Source organism: Felis catus, chromosome F1 (assembly GCF_018350175.1).
Source record: "Felis catus isolate Fca126 chromosome F1, F.catus_Fca126_mat1.0, whole genome shotgun sequence".
NCBI lineage: Eukaryota > Metazoa > Chordata > Mammalia > Carnivora > Felidae > Felis > Felis catus.
In genome coordinates this window covers 39,510,069-39,534,693 of record NC_058384.1, presented here as the reverse complement: position 1 = coordinate 39,534,693, position 24,625 = coordinate 39,510,069, and the positions used below count along the sequence as shown (strand labels likewise).

The 24,625-nt window shown below is 37.8% G+C and overlaps 1 protein-coding gene and 1 long non-coding RNA gene across 9 annotated transcripts in view; one reads left to right on the top strand and one right to left on the bottom strand.

The window, feature by feature from the left end:
• The first annotated feature begins 1,312 nt into the window (after positions 1-1,312).
• LOC123382900 overlaps positions 1,313-24,625 on the top strand; it is a 28,713-nt gene continuing 5,400 nt past the window's right edge. The window contains exons 1-2 of the long non-coding RNA XR_006592038.1: positions 1,313-2,978; positions 8,938-9,042. This is a non-coding gene — a long non-coding RNA (uncharacterized LOC123382900). The remainder of the gene's footprint in view (positions 2,979-8,937; positions 9,043-24,625) is intronic.
• Positions 3,304-24,625, bottom strand: part of CAMSAP2 (calmodulin regulated spectrin associated protein family member 2) — a 113,844-nt gene continuing 92,522 nt past the window's right edge. For 3 of the 8 annotated variants that reach the window (XM_011290950.3, XM_011290953.3, XM_045049207.1), the window contains 11 exons: positions 22,369-22,465; positions 20,249-20,342; positions 16,506-16,588; positions 15,622-15,691; positions 13,027-15,229; positions 11,603-11,739; positions 11,027-11,247; positions 9,801-9,900; positions 8,920-9,035; positions 6,990-7,108; positions 3,304-6,249 (listed from right to left, as the gene is read on the bottom strand). In XM_011290950.3, the coding sequence (XP_011289252.3) occupies positions 5,944-6,249; positions 6,990-7,108; positions 8,920-9,035; positions 9,801-9,900; positions 11,027-11,247; positions 11,603-11,739; positions 13,027-15,229; positions 15,622-15,691; positions 16,506-16,588; positions 20,249-20,342; positions 22,369-22,465 (3,546 nt within the window). In that variant the 3' untranslated portion in view covers positions 3,304-5,943. The remainder of the gene's footprint in view (positions 6,250-6,989; positions 7,109-8,919; positions 9,036-9,800; positions 9,901-11,026; positions 11,248-11,602; positions 11,740-13,026; positions 15,230-15,621; positions 15,692-16,505; positions 16,589-20,248; positions 20,343-22,368; positions 22,466-24,625) is intronic. The other 5 variants (XM_019821952.3, XM_011290954.3, XM_011290952.3 and 2 more) reach the window with 3 other exon arrangements.

The window sequence follows — 24,625 nt, the reverse complement described above, 5'->3', positions numbered from 1 at the left end:
CAGGTGAAAGGCCAAGATGGACGTTGGATGCACGAGTGGGACCACAGGCCGCTTTCGGGGCTGGAAATGGAGATTGCGGGCCGAGGGGTCGGTGGAGCTGGTACTGGTGGCCTTGGACGGAGACTAGGAGGACGAGCAGGGCACGGAGGAGAACTGAGCCGTAATTCGGGCAGGGGCAGAGTACGAGGAGCTAAGAGAGAAGGTAGGGAATTGGAACGTCGCTGTCACAGCCACCAGTGGTTTGAATTTTCAAGCTGCACTTGGGTCCCCTGAAATGGTATGTGTGAACCACAGAGAGAGAGAGCAGGGAAGTCAACGTCGAATTTCCATTTTTAGGGCAGGAGTATCTATAGCAGGAAATTCGTGGGGGCCTAGCAGAAATCAAACTAAACTTTGGGCGTGATTTTGAAGTTGACCCAGACAGTACGAGGCAGCCTTCTTTCATTTATTCATTTGACAAATAACTTCGGAACACCTGTTGTGTTTAGGCACCGACTGTAAGGATAAAGAAGCTAAGCATGAACTGCCTCACGTGCAGATGTGTCCGTGGTTCTCTCAAGTGTTCAAGGTCAGCCCTCTGAGGGGACTGCACAGCCGGCCTTTCTGTGTCCGGTGGGAGGGGACAACAGAGGAGCGAAAACAGTGCCAACACAGGTGCCTCTGGCTAAGGAAGTAAAGAGGACGCAGTTGACAATCAGCTAGTATTGTCAAGCGATGATGATCATAAAGTAGGCCTCTAAGAGGCTCAGCTGCCAGAACCGAGGTCTCTGCAATTCAAAACTCAAGTCGAAAGAACACTAGGATGTGGCATCTTACTGGCTTACCTGCCCTTTACTTTGGGTCCACACTCTATTAGCGCATAGAGTTTATCAGATGTTTGTAAAGGTCTAACCGCATCCGCCCCCAGACAGCGGGCTCCTTGATGGAGGAGCCCCCGTGTCTTTGTGACCCGGTCTCTTGCACCTAATTACGGTTTTCTGGATACATCTGATCAGCCTGCTGGCAGCATTCATTTATTTCCACCACACCTGTAATTTCTCCATTCTTCTGTCCTTAGAAGAGATGTTTGAGAGCACAGGAACACTAGTCTGGTATTGGCTGCTGTTGTGTGGATGCTGGTTACAGTTATTAGGCGAGTTCTCAGTTTTCCTTCAATGGTAAATACGTTAGTGACCAGTGCAACTGTCATGCTTTTAAGTATTTTTTTCTTAGAAATTTTTTAACGTTTACTTATTTTTGAGAGAGAGAGAGTGAGCGAGTGAGCACGAGCGGGGGGAGGGGCAGAGAGAGAGGGAGACACAGAATCCGAAACAGGCTCCAGGCTCTGAGTGTCAGCACAGAGCCCGACACGGGGCTCGAACCCACGAACCGCGAGATCATGACCTGAGCCGAAGTCGGACGCTTAACCGACGGAGCCACCCAGGCGCCCCCAGACTTCTAAGTAGTTTTATTACAGCAGTGGAAAACATGCAGTGTGTGGCACAGTGAAGGGGACGTGAAATCGAATTTAGGCTCCAGCTGTGATGCTGCCTGCCACCTCCTAGCTCTGGGTCCCTGCTAGTTCCTGACCTTTTAAGCTTCATCAACCTCATCTGTGAAATAGAGATGTTAATGGCTCTTCACAGACAGCAAAAGAAATAAGTAAATAATAAGACACTTTAAATCCTAAAGCAGTATTAACGTGAAGAGTTTCGATTTACTTCAGGCTTGAGAGCCGCACTTCCTTTCTCATGTAAACATGCAAACTGTAAAGTATGAATAACTGGGTGGAGTCAGGAATCACTGCAGCTGAATATAATCGTAAACTGTGGCACAGCCAACGACACATGCCATCCTGTGTGTCGAGCCCTGTGATGCTTCTGATGCCAACAGAGGCTACTGAAGAAAGGAACAGATAGCCACCTAAAATAACGGATTGAGGTTAAACAGAAAAAAATACGTCAGTGCTTTTAAGTACCGTGGTGACTTTGCTTAACATGGTTAAAAAAAAAAAAAGCCTCAGTGGGTCTTAAAACATTTTTTTGTCAACTTGTTTGCTTGTATCTTCTTCAATGGAAAGTGAAAGAAGTCATTTTTTTTTCCTTTTTCTGACATAAAATAAGCCACTGTGGATAGAGGAGTTTAGTTGCAAATAGCACAGTGACATGGGACAGAAGCACAGACTAATACTTGCTGTCTGAGCGTCTGGACTTGGAATCCCGAGGTGCTCGCAGGCCCGCATACCACACGGGCCAGAAGCACACAACCGAAGCTAGAGGCTAGATAGCCTCACGGGAAGAGCAGCTGGGATGCCCCAGCCCAGACACACACACCGCTCCCTCCCCCAAAAGGACTCGGAAGTTTTCATTTGCTTCTTTTGAAAGCAAAACTGTCCTTTAACGAGATACAGATTTGTATTTTAAGCACTTCTACACTTCCGAGGGATGACAGAACTTCACACTCATTTTATACGTGTGCTTTTCCAATGCCTGACTCTTAGGTCAGAGTATCACAACTACGTTTCTTTCACTGGATGTTATTCTTTATTACCTCTGTGTGGACAGGTTACAAAATAAAAACGCTCCTCTGCACTGCAGAACATTTTCCTCTGCCTAGTTAGGAACTATCGAGTAGCCAGATCGTGGAGCACCCTCTTAAATTATGTGTGGGTTCTAAGGCACCTTGGTTTCTGTGTCCTTCTCCAATACTGCCTGAGTCTTACGGTTAAGTATTTTTATTTCTGAAAATTACATTAGAAAGTATTGTGGAAGCACGGCTCTGTTCTGAGCTTTGAGTACCCTGTCAAAGGATCAAGGTAGAGAGCCATGCTTCTGTTTAGCAATGGCAGATATTTCTTCAGGTATATAATTATTAATGGAGATTTTGTCGTTTTGTTATCAGGTCTTTTTTTTTTTTTTTAATTGCTCCGGTCTGAATGAACAGAATCCTCAAAATCAAAGTGAAACTTACAGAGTAAATCAGGAACTGTTTTGGCTACGGTGAGTTCATCAGCCATTCAATTTCAAAGGTACAGAGTGTTAACTGTGGTACAATTTAATGATTCACCAAAGGAAAGTGATTTCACATGGACAGAATTAACGTAAGATGAACAGAAGCATTTATACGCCACTAGCACAGAAAGTTATAGACTTTTTAACACTGCCTAAGTCAGTATTCAGATAATGCCTAATATCATTAAAAGTTGCCTCTTCAAACTGTTACGTTTAAACATAGGTTAAGAGATAAACCATACGATGAGTTCACCCGAGTTCAAACATTAGGGGAAAAAAACCACAGTTTATTCAGGAAACAGAAAAGGCGTCATTTGGTGCCATGCTTTTTATTCAAATGAAAGGGGAAAAACTACACTGTACCAGGAAATAGCAAATAGGACAGTATCTTACAGCACAGCATCTTAAAAAAACCTGTAAGCAATGCTCTAGAGTGGACAGGTAAGCACACCATACGCCGTACATTGCCCAACAGTGTCCATGAAACCACAATTAAAAAGCTGAGTTTGGCTTTAAACAGCCAAATAAAAACTGTAACAGTCATTCTAAAACAAAACTGAAAAGTCAAGAGGAATGAAAAGCTTTCCAAAGCTGGGTCAAATAGCAGAATTTGACAGGCTGCACTGGAAACCATGACAGGTGTGTGGCAAGACCTAACCGAATAATCGTCATAGTAATTTGACCTCTAATGATGAAAGCACCAGTGTGTTCCAACAAGGTTGATGGAAATCTCCAGACTTTATGAAATGGCATAATTTTCCTTTGTATAGTTTTTAAAACATAATTTTTTTTAAAAAGCTGCACCATAATAAAAAAAAATCTGCAGACTTAAAGAAATATATCCATATTCCTTCTGCATTAATAAAGTAAAATATTATACTGAGAGCAATGAACTTTTGTAGCAGTGTTCACATTCTACCTTTAGACATTATGGACATTCATTGTTGAACACACATAAATTTAAGAAAGGGTGGTCCTACTTAGTTTTAAACAGTCCCTCCACTGTCTTGCCATCCAATTTTTAAAAATTTAATGGCCAGGTAATATCCCAAAGAAGATGGATTTGATAAGGGAAATCTGATTGAAAAGAACAAATTTAGTCATGTAAAGTGCTTATTCTCCTTTTGACTATTATTTACCATATTTTGATTAGATTTACTATTTTTTAAACTAGTCTTAATCTAAACATGTATCTGACAATCATTTCCTTCTGTGATAGAAACTGTTGTCTGAAAGGTAAAATGTGCAATTCCCCATTCTTAATATTCATATATTATATACACAATATGTATACACTTAAAATATAAGAGTTACATATCCTGGTCTCTTACATGCAAACAGTAGATCACAAATAGTTTTGAGCTACACATATATCTTGCACAGGTATTGGAAAAAAATCTGAAATTTTCTTTACAGTTTTAACAAATATACATAAATATAAGAACATAAATTACAGTAAAATATTGACAGCGTTTGAGAAAATGTTGATAACCCAGATGCACTGATGCCTAAAGGCCTTATAATAATAGAAAAGTACAGTTCAGGGACATCTCATTCCTATTCTCTTTTAAAATAAGTAAATACATCATATGAGATATTAGTTATTTCTCTAAACACCTCGATTAGAGAAATGTATATATTTTAGTCTCTACTTCCCACAAAAGAAAACAAACCCCGCATCTCATTTATGATACAATACTGTCTCTCCCCTCTACGTTTACACAGTTATCACAACACTGAAACATAACAGGGTCACATGATCATTCAAGTCTTTTCCTGAGAATGAAGTTTTTCCCCAACTAACCCTCTGATATACATTGTTAAAGGAACAAAGATCATGAAGAGAAGATTTCAAGTGTGTACTTTAGGCTGTTCCACTTGAAGAGAATAAAAAAAGAAAAACTCAATATAAGTAAAATAATGTGAAGCTATTTTAAAATTAAAATGTAGCCCTTTGTACATGTTTAAAAATCCTAAATATAATTTTTATGTCAGTTATAAATATAAGGGAAAGACCTCTCAAGAACTTGTGACAGAGGCCCTACATCTTCAGATTGAAAGACTACTCTCAAAGTGTCATTTACTTCTGCCAGCTTATAAAGTGACTTACTTTAAAAGAGATAGAAAGCCTTTTTTGTTAAAAGAACGATCTAAATTATTGTGAGTTGGCCAGAAGTGGTGTAAAAACAGCACTGATTTAATCAGCAATTTCTTATACACATTCTTGGTTAAGCTCATGTGGTTTAAAGCGAACCTACTAGCAGCTCTTGACAAAACCTCCTCTTATTTAACAGAGAAATGTTAATACTTGAGTGAATAATAAATACAGAATTGTAAATACTTAGAATAATTCTTGCAAATGCTCTAACACCATTAAAACATGAGGGTTATTGTGAAACTAAACACTAGTGTTTCTCTTAGCATCGTAAGAAAGGTGCAAGTTACCTCTGAAGGCGCATTTCCTACGCTCATGGTCTCCACATGAAACAAAATACAAAGGTATCTTAGAATAAACCTCCAGGAGAGAAAAAAAAGCAAAATCAACTATCTGAAGACAAGCATGTACATTAAAAGGTTAAAAAAAAAAAAAAAGGAACAAATAAAACATACAGTTTGTAATCTTAGCCACATCTCAACCCTAAGTCCAACTAGTGTCCGTGAGAATTCAATGCTTCAGTGTGTCTAATATCAAGCAGGTAAACCCGATGACACAAATCTCCATTTGTGAATCAAAACGTGTCCTTCATCACCTGGACTTGGACTTACCACCTACGTCAGCACCTTCTGCGCTCCAAAATACTGTGGTTTACATTCCAGTTGTTCATGACAACAGAGCTTAGTGTTCAGTCTCAATTAATAAAAGTCTTGTTGGCAATTAGAAAGATTCTCTATAGGCAGGAAAGATGAAGTGCAAATTTACCGTAAATGTTCTGAAGCAGATATTTCCCAAGTCCTATGCTTTAGTGGGTAGGAGTTTCTTGGGTGTTACTGGTCTCTTGGTCTGCCATAGATGACTATGAATGGTAATGGCATCGACACTGGCAGATAAAGTTTTAGCAGGTATGTGGCTAAACTGTTTCCTGTCAGAATTATATTTGTAAAGTCCCTCAATCATTTTTTTAGTGATGGATTTAGGGCCTATCCCCGTCAGTTTATTAATTTCTTCAGTTTCTGGGCAGTAAGTATACAAAGACCTGAATTGGCAGCCTGAATCCCGGAACAAGATTAGAAAGTTGTTGGCATCTGACTTCTCCATTTCCTTTAGAATGAAACAAAACAAAACAACAATAAAAACTCTTAAACATTTTGCTGTATAAAATTTATATAACTAATTCTGAATAGGCAAGATACAATGTATAAGAGCAAACTACATTCTAATTAAAAATGTATGTGAACACATCACTACTGAGGTTCGGTGGGCTTTCTGTGAATATTATCATGTAGGAAACTTTTTGTTTGTTTATTTTGAGGCAGAGCAAGCGAGAATCCTGAGCAGGCTCTGCACTGTCTGTGCGGAGTCTGATGCGGGGCTTGAACTTATGACCCATGAGCTCGTGACCTGAGCTGATATCAAGAGTCAGATGCTTAACCGACAGCCACCCAGGTACCCCTGGTGTAGAAATAGCTGCCAAATCTTGATCTTAGTCAAACAAGCATTAACAAACCAGGCACTGATGATCTCCTTTGCAATAAAGCCTCATTTTAAAAAAGGAAAATTATGTTATTTACACTTACGAAACATGAATGAGTGACTGGACAAAAAAAAGAATTTATAATTTTACATTATCATCCAAGTCCATCCCAATCTTAATGAAGCCTGCAGTCTTCTAGAAAAGTGAACTAATTCAATCTAAAATTAAAACGTAGTTACAGATCTTTTATATGCTGTCGAAATCCCAGCAGGGGATGAAGAGCATTTTCTCTTGGATTGATAGGAAAGATTCTTAATTACAATTTTACAGTTGTTGCCAAATTTAATTTTTATGCAAACATGCTTACCTCCAGTATTTTTTTCTTCTGACCTTCATTTACTTTTCCAGCCAAACAGCAATGAGCTAAAGCATTTTGTATTATGTGCTTATTGGATTTTGCACTGGGTTCTTTGTAGAGCTTTGGTCCTGTAGTAAGAATTTAGAAGCAAAATAAAAATACCATTCCTAAGTGAGAAATACTAGGATGTTTAAATGATACAACTGTTTCTATACTGAGGAAACACTATAACAAGAAGTCAAATTCTGTGTTTGAAGGCCTCTCCTGACCGGCTGTATACTCCATTAGTAAAGTCTTATCCACACAGGGATGTATCTTGAGGATATTCCCAAAGCTGCTCTGGGAGAGTAGTGCTGCAAATTAGACATCGCTAGGATTGTCACACTGTCTGCGTCACCTTTCTCAGATCTGATAAGGTTACTGGTGAACTTCAAGGAGAATGGATCCGTGAACAAATATACCTTTTAAAAAGACAAGAAAAAGCTACATCTTTTTCTTCTTCCACATATATTAGTTTTTTAAGCATTTGCTTTCTTTAACCAATGATACTCCTTGGTCTGGAAAGCACAGAAGCACTTTCTGCCATTTTCCTGGAACTTTCTACTATGAAGGGAACTTTCTACTATGAAGTCTCCTCGATTCATACTAACTAAACTCTATCCTGGAAGGCAGGGACTGTGCCTTACGCTCAGTAGTGAGCTGAGAAACCAGTTTTTTTTTGGGGGGGGGGAAATTAGCATTTACCTATTTCTGGGATATAAATTATTCCTACCATGGCTAATATCAAGCTGCCAATGGTTTTACAGCTTGCATAATTCCTGAAAATTTAACAGTTTAGCCCTACAGCAGGAGCTGGTCGGGCACATCGCTGCTACTCTGTAGCTCTAAGTTTGGAACAGCAAACCTGGTAAACATGATTGTTAAGTGAACCTAACATAGAAGCAGAGGGGAAAACCACGGAAATACTGTCCAATTCCAAGCATTAAAGGCCACAGGAGGAGGCTATTAAAAGCCACTGAATAGGGAGGGGGAAAGTAACAGAGTGAAGTACACATGGAAAGTTGGCAAGTTCTAGCCTCCTTAGACCTTCATGGGGCTTCCATTTCCAGTGGGTCACCAGCAGATGGAGGCACTCTCCACTGCCCCCTGCTCCACCCCTGCATGTCCTTCTGTGCCTTTAACACTTCAGATCTCAACGGCTGCTCACATTTCTTCTCGTTTTCCCTCCTGCTGCACTTCTTTAAAACCATCTTACCTACATTCTGTTACTCAACTTGCTTTTGCTTCAATAACGCCTACCCAAAGGCTGGAAGAGGACCTGATAGAGATATGTGAGGCTGGATGATCTCCTGGATCCAATGCATTCTTCTTCTCTTTTAGAGCCCCTTAATACTTTTTGTTTTTAGTAGGCTCTTTGCCCAACTTGGGTCTCAAACTCACAACCCCTAGATCAAGAGTCACATGCTCTACCGACTGAGCCAGCCAGGTGCCCCACCCCCCCTTAACATGTTTTAAAGATGCACAACTCTAGATACCTGAAATTCCGATGTTAGAGAGGCCTTTGTGGATTCTAGCCTTTTCTTGGTACTTAGGACCTATGTATTGCTGAATAGAACCTCTCTCAAACTTCTTCAGACCCAAACCACAACACAGAAATGGCCAGCATTTTAAAGAAGTAGACGGATGAGGTGTAAATGTTATTGCTAATTTTGTTTAGAAATTGATCTCAATTCATCTGGGACAAGTCACTACCTCCCTAAGTGCAACTGTATCATTGAAACTGAACTCCCTGTAAGGGACCATCTGCACTCAGTGTTCTTGATCATACTTTCCCATGTCTAGACCAAGAGATGAGCCCATGAAACGGTAGTATAGCCTGTATTTATTCTCATGACTGTGTTAAATTAAAATGTCTCTCTAAAAATGGACAGACACTAACCCGTGTATTCTGTTCCAGAAGCCACTGAAGAAGTTGTTGATGCATTTTCCCAGTCCTTTTCCCCATTTCGACTGCCACAACGACTTGGAGACAAGAAGCCTTCTACAGACTCGGATCTAAATGGTAAATAAAATATTTTTTATGTCTCAAACAAAAGAAGAACATTTGGGGGCCAGAAGGGTATATGTGACAGTGCCAACCCAAATCATCCTGGAAGCTTACAAGTCAAAAGATGCTGTAACTGTCTTACTCATAGCTATACATCCAAGTGTCTGGACACAGCAGGCGCTCCATAAGTCCTTGCTGACGGAAAGGATGAGTGTTTTCCATATGAAAATTGGCAGTTACTGGCTTAGGATGGTAATGCAAAGATTAAAACTCAACGCTGATGCCTGTCACTACTAACACTCTCTTTATATATGGGTATTATAGTATAACGTAGTAAGATATGACCTTTAGTTTCTAATCTATATCTGACAGAGACAGTAATACAAAAGAGATCTTTCCTAAGTCAGGCAACCTACTTCGGAAATATTCTAAGGGGAAAAAACTATATTGCATGGGAAATAAACTAGAGAGGCTGGCACTGACATAAAACATGTGCTATTTCTGCACACTGATTTTATCACAACCATATCAGCAATTACTGTCAATGTTTTACAGTTTATAAAAAGTACCTTATCAATGTCAGGAACTAAAAATCTAAAAGATAAAAAACAGTCAAATATGAATAGACCTCTTTATATGTAAATTTCTTTTAACAGAAACACAAATAGTCCCAGTCAGCAAAACTAAAAACTTGTGCTATGATTCATTCATTATAAAATATAACTGTGGGGAACATATTCTTTCTATGAAAAATGTTCACATTATGGATTTACCTTGGTGTCCTCTTGCCTGAATGCACACTCTCGTTATCACCTGTGTTCAGTGATGCCAAAGAAAGGCTAGAGACTGAAAAAACACGATAAATTCGTGATCCTGAATAAAAACAAAATTAGAAATTTAAAAGGAGCAGCTAGAAAAGAGTCTGTTCATTAGAGAACACCAGCATATGAAAATTGAGCTTCTATAGTTTTTTTTCTTTTAATCTAAACACATAATATGCCTGCATGCATATATACACAATTTATATTAAATTAGCACACACACAATTAAAATTAGCAATGAACTGGGGCGCCTGGGTGGCTCAGTCAGTTAAGCATCTGACTCTTGATTTCAGCTCAGGTCGTGATCTCACGGTTTGTGAGATGGAGCCCTGCCTTGGGCATTGAGCTGACCGTGTGAAGCCTGCTTGGGATTCTCTCTCTGCCCAACCCTCCTGCTTATGTGCACATGCACTCTCTCTCAAAATAAATAAACAAACATTAAAAAATAAATAAAATTAGCAATAAATAAAATTAGCTTTTAAGAAATAACAGTAAAACTAACTGTTGTTAGGATTTATTCCACAAGGAAAGTGGTAATATACATTGATACTTTAATCATAAGAAAAAAGTTAACAAAAGAGGTCTCTTTAAACAGTCAATGTTATGTTATTTTCTCTCAGTTTTAGAATCACTATGGGAATACTCTAAAATTCTCCACAGTGTTTAGTTTTAATGCAAATTTTTTTAAATGTCTATGCATGTTAAATTTTAAGAAAAGACACATTCTCTAAGTTCCAAAAATTATAGATTTGGACGTTTGACCATTTCTGTCTTAAAGGAGGGACTCATGAACTCTTGTTTTTATATTCCTTATTATACCAGTGTGTTTCTACATATTTCCATGCACACAATGTTTATCCTTAAATGTACGAGTATAGAGAGGGTAGTTAATAATTCAGAGAGATTATATCTGAGGGCAGAGCTCCCTACTAGGTTAGTATTTAAATTGCATGTTTCAGCATTCACATGTGTTCTATTGAATATATGCATGCACACATAACACATCAAGTCATTAATGTGCTCATTTGCTTTGCTCATTTTGGTTTTCCAAATAAGGAGCATGCATCATCTCAAATAACGGATCCAATTTAGCATACCAAGGCACAGTTGAGTTAGTATGACAGAGCAGGCTGGTGTTTTTTTTTTATGAACAGACTCTTCATGGTAAGCTGTGTTACCTGGAGGACCTTTTATTGGTGTTTTGGGAGATTCGATATGGTCTCTGTGAATAGATTTGGGACGCTGTTTTTTTTGTTTTGCTATTTGAGGACGGGGTTTAATTACTGTGTCCATGTCTTCCATCAGCTTCAGTTGTTTTCGCCTCATATATTCTTGTCTGATAAATTCCCTGCGTGCTCTCTCGTCTTCCTTCTTCTGGCGCTCTTCCTCAGTTTTACGCCTAAGAAACCAAATGGTTAAATTTCTTATTCTGTATACTAAAGAAACCAGACACTGGAGAGTATGTGGTGTGAGAAGGGAGAATTATTATATTTCAGCACCTTGGGAAAAAATGGTTTGGTTAAAATATGCTTGAGATAATTTAGAATGTTAAAATATACATAAACATACCATTAGTAAATGACTGCTTTAAAAAAAATATGTTTGTGTGTAAAAACCAGTGAAGTTATCTTAAACCAACGTTTCTGGAGAACTTTACTTTGAAATGCCTCAAACTGAGGATAAAAATGTACAAGCAACCAATACTCTGGGAAAAGAAAGCACCAGAAATCAGCATTAATTCAGTTGTCTATTACCTTGTCTCTTCTTTCTTATGCTCCATTTCCGCTTCCAGCTGCTGCTTCCGAAGCTGAGTCTCCTTCTCCCTCCGTAGTCGCTTCTCCAACAAAGCTGCCCGTTTCATTGCCATATCATTTTCTGCTTTTTGATCATCCTAAGTAGGAATTCATTGAAAAACATGAAATGTTGTAGGCACCTGTATTCTTATTTTCAATTGTGGTCACATTTATAACTGAAAATATGAACTAACTATCCTATTCCAACCCCACCCATGGACACATTGCAGAAATTATGGAGGAAGAAATGAATTAAACTTAATTACATGTTTTCAAAACCTATTAAGTTCACAAAGAACAACCATAAAAAGGAAATAAAGAAAAGATTTTTTTGGACCCTAATAAATAACTTAAAAGTAGGGAGTTTCCCCTCAGTTTTTAAAATTGCATTAAAATTGGGGCGCCTGGCTGGCTCAGTCAGAAGGGCATGTGACTCTTGATCTCAGGGTAGTGAGTTTGAGCAGTCCCACGTTGGGCGTGATTACTTAAAAATCTTAAAAAAAAAAAAAAACGGCATTAAAATTTTGCTTAAAATATATACTCAACAAAGAAAACTCAAGTAAAAGCACCAAAAAATTACCTACACAGTTCTATCACATAAATGATGGAATGGAAATGAAGGTGTAGATGTGTTTGCCCGTTGGACATTAAAGCATTTCCTCCCCTCTGTGTTCCTTTCTCTGCAAGGAACAGAGGTAACAAGGGTCTCCAAAATTAGTAAACTGTATCCAATCATGTCTATAGTCGTATTCTACTAAAAAAGTCATTTTACATGGTTAGGAGACAAAATATGACTCATGTTCAAATTTCTAAACATTAAAAGAGGCATAAAGGGCAATCACCCTGAGATCAACTTTAAAATAAGTTACAAATTTCCAATATTAAATAACCAAAAGTAGAATTAGCAGTTGTAATCACTTCAATATTCTTGGGTTCTTATTCCAGTAGGATTTGCTGTTTCAATTTAAAATCTTTTTTTTTTTTTTTTTTTTTTTTTTTTTTAGATTTTTAAGAAACAAACATAAGGAAAGATGTTGAAAATTAAGAAAAAAACAAAACCTAAAATACGCTTACATACAATGTCAGGTTATGTGCTTTTCACAAACTGGCAATCTTTGAAGAAATCCAAATAGCTGAACATTTTTTAAAAGGCTTTTGTGAAAGTGAGCAAGAGAGGCAGTGGAGCAAGAACAGTGTATCTACACACGTCTGGTGGCTGTGGTGAAAGGAGGCCTGTTCGCTGTGCTTTAATGTTACTATGGTCCACCAAGGGGAACACCAAAGTGTATTTCAGGGTTAATGGCAGCTTGTAACAAAAGGGGCTACAACGAAAAAAGCTACACCCATCTAATGATAATGCCTAAAACTGGGAAGATTAGTATTACCTTAAAAAAGAACCCACAGCATACTTTCTGGTCATCATCAAATTGTTCCTTATCACTTTCTCCATCATATTTTTCAACGGATACATCAGTCTTTTCAGGAGGTTTCAGATCCGAGAGGGAAACTTCAATCAGATTAACATTTTTTGGAGCAGCAGGTGGGAAAACAGGTTTAGGAGGAGGCTCTGAGGGTTGGTTCAGCTGGTCCTCATTTGGTGTCAGACGTACTGTCTCTGTGATAGGCTGCGACAGGACTTCAGAAACTGTGGACTCAAGAGGCTTGATCTCCTTTTCTTCTGGGTTATGTACATGCTCTCCCAAAGTCCCTCTGGGTTCCAATTCCTCCTTTTTAACTTCTTCCTTAGGTTTGGATTCCTTTAACTGAGGTTCTCCATCATCCCCAAAACACACAAACGACCTAGTCTGAATAGGAACTTGACTTGGTGAAAACCTCCGTAACCGAGGAAGACTATCCACAGACCGAGGGGGCGTCAGTGTTCGATTCAAAGGTGTTATTTTTAATTCATTTGGCCTAGGAGTCCTTTGATTCTTAACAGAAAAAGATGTGCTCTTCCTGTTGGAAGACTGTGGAGATGGGTGGGTAGGACGGGGGGAGTCTGACGAAAAGGGTGCGATGGTTGACGACAGGCCCGCCTGCCTGGAGGGTTTAAAATCTCGAATCTGTTTTTGTGGAGAGGGTTGAGGAGGTGAAATCACCCAGGACTGTTGCTCCCTCATCTGCATTAACATCTCCTGCTGAAGGGACAAGCGCTGCATTTCTTGTTGTAGGAAATGCAGAGATGAATTTAACTTTTCAATGGACTTTGTATATTCTAAGATCTCGCTTTCGTTTAAAGTTTCCTCTGAGGGGCTTGCCAGGTTCCACTGCTTCTCTGGATCAACGGGTGTGGTTGGAGACTTTAGCCATTTGGCTTGAGGATTCTCCATGCTTTCTTTGATATCTGCCAGAGACTTACTCCTCTGTCCATTAGCCTTTTGCAAATCCTTTTCTTTTGCTCGATCAGTATATACTTTCTCATCTTCTGCACCGGCTGCTTCCTCTCGAAGAGGGGAAATCCCTTCCCCTTTCTTTTTCACAACAGTAAGAAATGCTGTCCTTCCCATTTTCTGCCTCTGTTTAGTAAAAGCGGCTTCCATTTTCTTCTTCTGGGCTTCTATAGCACGTCTCTTTTCTTCAAGTTTCATCCTGAGATGCACCATTTCAGAGGCCAACAGCTGGGTAGTGTCCCGTCCTTGTGGAAGGCCTGTTTCTTCTGGAATTTGTCCCCAAGCAACTACGTGAGGGATATTAAGTTCAGAGCCCTCTGGTGTAGTTTTCTGAGAACTGCTTCCGCTACTTTTCCCATCAGTATGGTTCAGTTTCCTGAATTTCTGTTCTGCAAAGCTGGTCATTTTAACTCCAGAACTAGAAGAAGCACTGCTACCTGGCTGAGACTTGGTACTTACAGTACTTGGACAAGGACTCAAAGCTTCTCTGGGATTGCAGGTTCGAATATCATAATCCTGAAGAAATTTAGAGGCATCGTCCATGTCAGAGTCTAAGCTTACAGTATAATCTCTCAAAGAAGAATCTTCATCCATAGTTTCAGGGATGTCTTCAGAAGGAACATGAATTCCAGTGTCTACTTCAGTATTGTCAGTTATGGGACTCAAGGCACCTTTTGTATCAGTTATGTTATCAGGACTAGACTGATTTAGCTTGATGTTTGAATTTAGGATACTCATTTCCTGGTTATGAAGAAAGAAGCCATTGGCAATCTGATCTGGCTGAGATGTATGGGGAGATTTTTCAGTATCATGAATTATTTGTAATGCTTCTTCAATGCTTGGTGTCTCAATCTGATTGCCAAACTCATCCAGAAGTACTCTGTTTTGTAAAGCTCCATTTGGAAGCTTATAATGAATATTCTCATTAGAATTTAGTTCATTTGTATTAAGCGGCATGTAAGATTTGAGGTCACTGTGACAGTCTGTATTAAGTTCTTCTTCAATGCTTTCTGCTTCCTCTTCTCCATTTACTGGCTTGAAGGACAAATTTTTCCTAATATTTTTAGATACACGATTATTGTTCAGAGTAAGTCCTTCATTACTAATAGAACGAGTGATTCCTCGGTTTGGAGTGGATCTGTGTACAGTATTTTCTTTATCAAAAGAAATATCAAACGAAACTCCATGCACTGATGATCTAAAAAAAACATTGAAAGAGAAAATCCTTAAACACTCCCAGAAATGATTTGGTAATCCTTGAATAATTATTTGAAGTGATACTTCCTTTCTTTTCCCATTTCTCATAATCCTATTGTCCTCAAGGTAAGCATAGGGCTACCAGGCGACCTTTAACAAATTTAGCCCCATTTGCCTGTATTGCCCTTTTCAAAATTAGGTACTAATTAAAAGTCTACTGCAACTTGGCTATCAACAACAGCTATCAACAGAATTAGCATTTCTTTCTCTCTTTTTTTAATTACTGAAGTATAGTTGACAATGTTACATTAGTTGCAGGTATACAATATAGCAATTCAAAAAACTGCACTTGTTGATAATGTGAATATACTAAAAATAATTCCCTCTGTTTACCTTTTCTCTTTGGGCCACGTCCCTATGAAACCATCAACATAGGACATAGATGAAGACCTTCTAATTCCTCCTTCAAATGCAAAAAAGAAAAAGTCATTGAAAGTATGTAAAAAATTTTAACTTACAGCAACTTAACAGATTTCAAATATTTGCAGATTAATAGCACTAAAAAGTAAGTAGTTATATATGGAGAAGCAGATAATCATTTTATTAAGAAAAGCAAGTACATCCAAGGGATACAGGTGTGCTGTTTTGAAAGGACACACGCACCCCCATGTTTATAGCAGCACTATCAACAATACCCCAAGTATGGAAAGAGCCCAAATGTCCATCGATGGATGAACGGATAAAGAAGATACACACACACACACACACACACAATGGAGTATTACTTGGCAATCAAAAAGAATGAAATCTTGCCATTTGCAACTACGTGGATGGAACTAGATGGTATTATGCTAAGTGAAATTAGTCAGAGAAAGACAAATATCATATGACTTCACTCATATGAGGACTTTAAGAGACAAAACAGATGAACATAAGGAAAGGGAAACAAAAATAATATAAAAACAGGGAGGGGGACAAAGCATAAGAGACTCGTAAATATGGAGAACAAACTGAGGGTTAGTGGAGGGGGTGTGGGAGGGGGGATGGGCTAAATGGGTAAGGGGCCCTAAGGAATATACTCCTGAAATCATTGTTACAGTATATGCTAAGTAATTTGGATGTAAATTAAAAAAAAATAAAAAAAAGCAAGTACAGAGAAACAGATCAACCTATTTGTGTGTATGTAACACTTCAAAAAAAAAAAAAGACTGGATATTTTTATTTACATTTATTCTCAATCATTTCCCAGTTAACCAAGGCTTTTTCAAAAATATTACCTGAGGCTGAAGAATGAGCTTGGGGGTGTGAATGTCTAGAAGGCAAATGATGATGAGAGTGTGTAAATGCAGCTCCTTCCCCACTGCAATGTAAAATAAATTAAAAATGTTTTAACATGTTTTAGTTCTTTTATATAAACTTTGCATAAAATGGCTGAAATTAGAAACATTATCACCTCTGATTCTTTATCCTAAATAAAAAAAATTAAGAAAACAATATACTGTTTAAACCAAAGTAGCAGTGCATATATGTATCTATATTTTATGTCTTTTAGTCAAAGAGCCTGAAATATTTTCATACACACCTCAGTGTCCTTGTGAGGTGAAATATGGCATATTATTTTCATTTTACAAATAGAAAAACCAAGAAATGAAGAAGTTAAATGAAAGTCATCCATCAGTTTGAAATATCTTGGTCAACTTTAAATCTCTTGAAAATACAAGTGTAATAAAAACCCTTGCAATAGATCCTGGAAGCCTCCCTGCTCACATACCTCTGTCTGTACATCTCTAACAATTACATCAAAATCAATATCGCGAGCTGCACCTTGAAGACTTCAATTCCTATAAAGATATGAAGCTTTCCTGTTATTTCTTCCTATTTAATTCCACCCTATTCAAACTAACGCAGGGGATTAGGTAGTCTAGTTCTCCAATTAATAATGACATTTGGCCTAAATTTTTCTCCAAGTTTCAAGTGTGTCGTAGCCTACCATGTAGTCAAGTGCACAAGTTAAGCATCCCCACCCCCAATGAGTTGAGAATAAATTGGGGGAACAGGTTGTATGTAGTGACTCTGTAGATCCCTCAAATCACATTATCTTTTGGCTATTGTAAACTAAGAAGATGCACTAGTCAACCAAAAAGTTCAAAAGTAAACAACAATGAATGCTCAATCAGTGAGCAAAAGCTCACTAAAGGCAACAACACTTGACGAACTTGCGTGCCTTTGTTCTCTCCAAAGCAGATGTTTATCTGCTTCCCTGTGCCTTTCCTCCCTGAACTGCAGATCATATTTTCTCTCAGTTTTGTCTGTGATCGTTTGTTAGGGACTATCAGGGAATACTCAATTGCCCCGTCATGTTTGTTTGTTAACCCTGCCTCTAAAATCACCCAGTTTCTACTCTCCCTTACATCTATGATGGGAGGCTGATCCTGAATATACAAGTTGGTAATTAAAATATATTCACTCTCTTCTTCTCCAAATAATGGCTAAAGCGTTTTAAATTCCTATTAATTGTTTCACTTCCACATCTGCATAGAGACTTTTGATCTGGTGTAACTGCTGAGCAACTTAGTAGCCAAGTGTGTGGAGTAGCTGCTACAAATGTCTTTTGCTTTTTCCGTCTTCCTTTGTTTTTTTTTCCCCTCATAACTTCATTATTTAGAGGCAATCGTGTTTGTACATGTGACTGCATTATTATCAGAAAGTGTCGAAACTTGACTCCTTCCTGAAAAGCGGTTTATTTTTTTTTAGAGAGACAGTGAGTGAGCGTACAGGCAGGGGAGAGGGGCAGAGTGAGTGAGTGAGTGAGTGAATGAGAGAGAGAGAGACAGAGAGAGAGAATCTTAAGCAACATGGGGTTCTATGCCACGACTCTGGGATCATGACCTGAGCTGAAATCAAGAGTCAAACACAACCAACTGAGCCACCCAGGTGCCCCTCCTTCCTGAAAAATTCTACAATGGGAGAACTCCAGTGAACCGCATGGAGACTTTCAGAAATGAGAGGATTACTAGGATCCTAGACTGACAGCTACACAGTATCTCTTCAAGGAAAAGAATTTAGACATCCATCTGTAGGGAAAATGAGTAAGGACAGCCACTCAGCTTATCCGAGAAACAGAAAAGAGAGTTTTCCAGAGGGTCTTAAGACATTTTCCAGGATCAGAAATGTGAAAAGTGTCCAACTCAGATTCCTAGAAATAATAATTATGGGGTAATCGAGTCTTGAAGTGGAAAGTTTTAGAGATTTTATTTTTTTAATGTTTATTTTTTTTTGAGAGAGAGAGAGAGAGAGAGAGAGAGAAAGTAGGAAAGGGGCAGGGAGAGAGGAAGAGAGAGAGAGAGAGAGAGAGAGAAAATATGAGTGAATGAATCCCAAGCAGGCTTTGGTGCTGTCAGCATGAAGCCTGACACGTGGCTCAAACTCACAAACTGTGAGATCATGACCTAAGCCGAAGTCAGATGCTCAACTGACTGAGCCACCCAGGCACCCCATAAATATTTTAAAGATTTAATAGTACAAGAGTTAGAACCTAGAATACTGAACGCCTTCTAAATTTTCAAAGAAAGGAAATGTCACTATGTAACCAACCTAGGAAAACAATGAGGAAATTAACACGTAGAAAAATGTTTCCCATGGGAAAAAACATAGAGAAGCTCCTAGATTAGCAATATCTTAACCTCTTCCTGGAAAATCTCAGGCATAGTTACAGAATAGAAAACTTAATGGAAGTAGTAAGACAATTCATAGTAGTAAATCAGAGGGTAAGGGAAGGAAAATGCTTTCTTAATTTGTAGGAAGTACTTCACAGACATCAGCCAGTTCAGAGGTAAGAAGCCCTCACAAAGGGATGAGGGTGTTCTGAGGGTTCTGTCAAGGTCCCAGTTTCACACTCATTTACACCCACTTGAGAGAGTGTGTGAGCAGTGGGTGACAGCTCAGTACAAGCTCATATTTTTACATTAAGCCAAGAATTCATAAAGTATTTTCAATGTCTTACTCATCATTTTAAAAATGTATTTTAATGGATTTGCTTGAATTTCTAAAACACCACAAAATACCTCGATTTAAAACTTTAAAAAATCAGATAAATTAGGGAGTCCAAAGTCAATATAAATGTTAGGTTCTGATAAATACACATAAAAAGCTACTTATAGGATCTGCTGAAAAACATTTTTAAACAAACTAATGTCTTTACCACATGTTTGGGTCAGAAATCAGGATTATCCTGATAGTAAATTTTTACTTTGCTTTGAATTCAGTTCCTGATATTAAAAACTAAAACATTGCATATAAAGATTCAGTATTACAGTAAACATTTTATTGTGATCTTTGATTAGCTATAGTAACCAGCAAAGAAAACAAGAGAGAAAATTAATGTCAAAGATTTTAAAAAATCATTAAGGGGCGCCTGGGTGGCGCAGTCGGTTAAGCGTCCGACTTCAGCCAGGTCACGATCTCGCGGTCCGTGAGTTCGAGCCCCGCGTCAGGCTCTGGCCTGATGGCTCGGAGCCTGGAGCCTGTTTCCGATTCTGTGTCTCCCTCTCTCTCTGCCCCTCCCCCGTTCATGCTCTGTCTCTCTCTGTCCCAAAAATAAATAAAAACGTTGAAAAAAAAATTAAAAAATAAATAAATAAATAAATAAAAAGAAAAAATCATTAAAAAGTTTTAAATACAAACAGAATTTTAAAATTTCCCTGAGGCCTGAAAGTTGCCTACATTTAAGCAGTTCTCAATTATAAACAAGTTCTACAGCGAAAGTATGGTTTTAAGCTGGTTATCTGAACTCAGAATGTATTCTCCCACTTTTCAGTGTGATTCATAAAAACCTATTTAAGAAACACTCATTTCTGCGTAAATTTCAATTACATTTAAGTTAAAACAGGCTATAATTCCGTAAGTTAATTAAAACTTATTTCAAAGTGCAACTGAAATTTTAAAAAGTAACAAAATTTTATTTTTATTTCATTAGCAAGTAGAATGGAAATAGTGAAAATAAAGTCACTCTGGAATCTACCTTGAAGTGAAGTCAGAACTACACGAACCGTCCACAATGTTTGTTTTGGCAGCATTCAAGACAGGAACTGAAGGCATATCGTTCATAGGTTCAGCTACAACGAAAGATAAAAGCCTCAAAATTATGTACTTAGCATGTTCCAACATTATTTCATGAATTAATCCCAATTTTTCTTTATTTAAAATTTTCTTCTTAAATAATTTTCAAAGGTAAATTTTAAAACTCTTCCTAAACTGTTCTGGCTTAAAAAATATTCACTTGATTAAGGCTAACTGATGGGGGTAGGGCAGGGAAGAGGCCTAACATAAAATAAATACAGACATTTAAAAAATAAATCTGAATGTCTAATTTTGCTGAAGCTCTTATAGAATCTGTTACATACAGTCATTTTTGTCCCTTTATGAAATAGCTAGTATTTTGGTAATCAGGAGACAGAATTTCACTGGTCAATAATTAAACCCATTGGTAGAGTTTACATTTTTGTAAATAACTCGGGGGAAGACTCCATTTACTTTTTGCCTTTGAAACCTAATGTAATGGCTGTTGAGTATTTTGAATAGTGGGCTTCACAGATAAAAATCACAGAAAGCAGGGGCGCAGGCCTGGGTGGCTCAGTTGGTTGAGTATCTGACTTCGGTTCACTTTAATGTCATGATCTCACATTTCGTGAGTTCGAGCCCCACATTGGGCTCTGCACCAACTGCCTAAAGCCTGGAGCCGGCTTTGGATTCTGTGTCTCCCTCTCTCTCTCTGACCCTCCCCTGCTTGTGCGTGCTCTCTCAAAAATAAATAAAACATTAAAAAAAAATCACAGAAAGCAGTGTATGTGAAAATCTATATTAATTGTGAAAAGTTGTACAAATATTGGTTATGATAATTACTAAAGACACCTGACTTCACTTCATGGCTTTAGGGAAGATCTCAGTTTATCTGTAGGTATTCTTTGATACAGGATGGCTTAATATTCAGAGTCTGCCTTAAGCAGCTTAGAGATGGAACAGATGAAATACTCTTTTCATTGCGTATTTCACAGAATTTTGCCTGAGATGGAAAGCTGGAAGCAAGCTCATTCTACTCACTGGAGTTACATGCCTCTCCTTTGACTACATCTTTTTTCCTTCTTCTTGATCTCCTTCTTTTAATGTTCTTAGAAGGGAGGATACAGGGAAGAAAACAAGGTAATGGTGAGAAAAATACCAAAATCTGGAGCCCAGGAAAGCAGCTAGGTAGCTGGGATGCACAGTAATCATGTTTTGTGTTTGGCAGGACACCCACTGGCAGCAGAAAGAACTGGTCCCATAGTTATGCTGGAAGAAAGTTCTTTTTATTTGTTTTTTGTTTATGTATTTTTGAGAGACAGAGAGACGAGCACAAGCAGGGGGGAAGGGCAGAGAGAGAGAGAGGGAGACAGAATGTGAAGCAGGCTCTAGGCTCTGAGCTGTGAGCACAGAGCCTGACGGGGGGCTTGAATTCATGAATTGGAAGATCATGACCTGAACTGAAGTCAGACACCACCCAGGCATCCCTGGAAGAAAATTCTTTAGTGGAACTAAACTTATAATTTAGGATTCCTTTTTCCCAATAGAAATAAACCTCTGGTTTCATAATGGAAGCCAATAGAAAATCTGTTTGTTTAGAAAAATGATTTTTTTTGTTCTTTATTTCTAGGGGTCTTTACGGTGACCCTCTTATTCCGTATTAGTTTCCTTATGTGCAATCAATACAGCATGATACTGTAATAATCATAAAACATACCAGGCTTTATATATAATATATATATATATATATATATATATATATATAAACCTTTTTATGGTTTAATGGTAAATTCAAATTCTAGATTAAAGCCAAGCCATCACTTAAGTGGATTCTAGGGAACAATATTAAAAATTCAGAATCTAACGGGGAATAAAAGCTAGAGATGGGGATAAAAGATACAACAAGAAGTAGGCAAACAGCTGAAGCTAAAAGTTCCACCACACAAGGCTTCAAATTCAGAGCCGTTCTCTCCTACATCACCTGTATCTCAGAAAATTTACCTGTTTTATAACAATAATAGGATTCTCTCAAATAGAATAACCAGGTGAAGTTATATAAACTTTGTTTACAGGAACACTTACTACCTCCTTGTGGACGAACAACACGAGGCTGAACAAATGATGGCTTCACAACTTCAAACCACCAGAAGAGTTCTGCCATGAACACCAAATAATTACTCTACATAAGAGAGTTAAGAAAATCAGAAAAAAAAATAAGTAAAACTTGACCAAGAAAGTAACGATAAATATAATTTTATTGTTTTACTTATTAAAACACAGGTTTAAATCTCATTCATCATTGGACTATATTTACTCTAGGTTATTAAATCTGGGACAGAGTATTAACACTTTTAGGTAAAATTTATCACAGCTATTCAAAACCTCTTTGCTGCTTTTCTCTACATTTCCAGGACTGCAGTCCAATTTATGTGGCAGGCATTGATACCTCTGTGTAGAACTTTTAATATGTAAGATACTCTTCATCCAAAGTCGGTAAAAAGAAAAACAGCCTTTGACACCAAAGAGTGTCTATCATTTAAAAAAAAAAAAAAAAATTAAGCTCTTTCCAGATTCCTAGAAATTTCTCCAAACCTTAACCAGCTATCTATTGGCTTGATGATGCTAAACTCAACAGTAATTCAGGTACTAAATAACAAAAAGATTCTAGATTGTTAAAATTACTAATTTTGAAATACATTATTTATATAATATATCTACCTAACTTTGAAAAGGTAATAGTAAGTTAACAAGGTCATTTGCCTCTTATGATTTATATTTGAAAACGTGAATAACCTTTAAAATAGCTTAAAATTATAAGAAATACAAGAAAAGACTAAGAGGGTCCTCAAAAGCACATTTCTACTACAAGCTTATATTTTAAGATGTATATATCCTGAAAGCTATAAACCATGAAAAGTTATTTTAATTGTAGGCATCTGGCAAGTTTAAAATATAGCACTATACAAAATCTGTTTTTATAATACTTAAAATAGTATGCCTTTAAATTGTGGGTATTTGGCATCTTATTGTTACTACTGATTAATATTTAATGAGATCTTATTTCATATTAAATTTCAGTTTTCAAAATTATCATTGGAAATATCAGTGTTTTCCAATGCCTTGCCCTCCTACCTGTTAATTATGAATAATCCTCAGAGTTCTATATACTGTCATTTAGAGTTCATCCATTCTCTGTTTTCTCATATTTAAGCTGGTGACTTTCAAATATTCATCTCTTACCTGACAGTTCCAGAAGGCTACTATGTGTGTAGGAAGTGAGAGAAAGAGAAGAGTCAAGGGTGACTTAGGTTTTTGTCTTCAGTAACTTATAGTTTCCCATTTAATGAAATGGGAAAGATTGGGATAAATAGGTAGTGGAAGGAATTCTGAGTTAATACTCTTAGATGTTCATTAGACATTTAAGTGGACTTGTCAGGTAGGTGGTTGAATGCAGGAGTTTGGAGTGTTACACAATATCAGGCATGATTGGTGAAGAGAATTTGGTAAGTTTCCTACTTTCAGCATTTGCTTTGAACTATAAATTCCCAGAATATTCAAACATATACAATATATACTATTTTAAGCAGTCATTAAAATTTGATATTTTTAGAAAGGAAATGAGAATGCTCATAATCCCTAAGGCTATGTGTTGGATCCCATCCCTGCTTACCTCCTCAGAAACTTTACATTCTTAATTATATTTTTTTCTCCTATATATTTATCCTTCCCCTCAACTGAATCCTTCCTACTTGGCTTTTAAACATGCTCAAATCTCCCACATGAAAAACAAAAGAAAACCCTTCACTCAGTAACTCCCCATTCTCCGGTTTTTCCTTACTCCCACCTTCTTACCTCTTCACACACTTCTCTATGGTAGGCCTGTGCTAACGATCTCCTTTCATCCTTCCTGCTCCCTAATCCACTCCAGTCTGGCTTTCAGGTGCATCATTCCTCCAAAACAGCATTTGCTCAAGTCACCAATGATTTACATATGTTGCTAAATCAAACAGATTTTTCAGTCTTCATCTTACTTGACCTCTCAGCAGCATCTGATATTCCTGATGTCTCCCCTCTTTGTAAACTGCCATCCACGCCCGTCAGCTACCAAATAACTCCCATCTGTACTTGCATATGCAGTGGTCTACAGAGCATTCTCTTGGATATTCCAAAGGCACCTCAAATGTCCAGAACTGAACTAATGATCTTCCCCACAAATCTGACCTTATTCCAGTCTTATCTCACTGAATGGCATCACTATCCCAGTATGCAAGCGAGAAATCTAGGAGTCCTCCTTGATGCCTCCTTCTTTCTCCCTCCACATATCCAGTTCATCACCAAA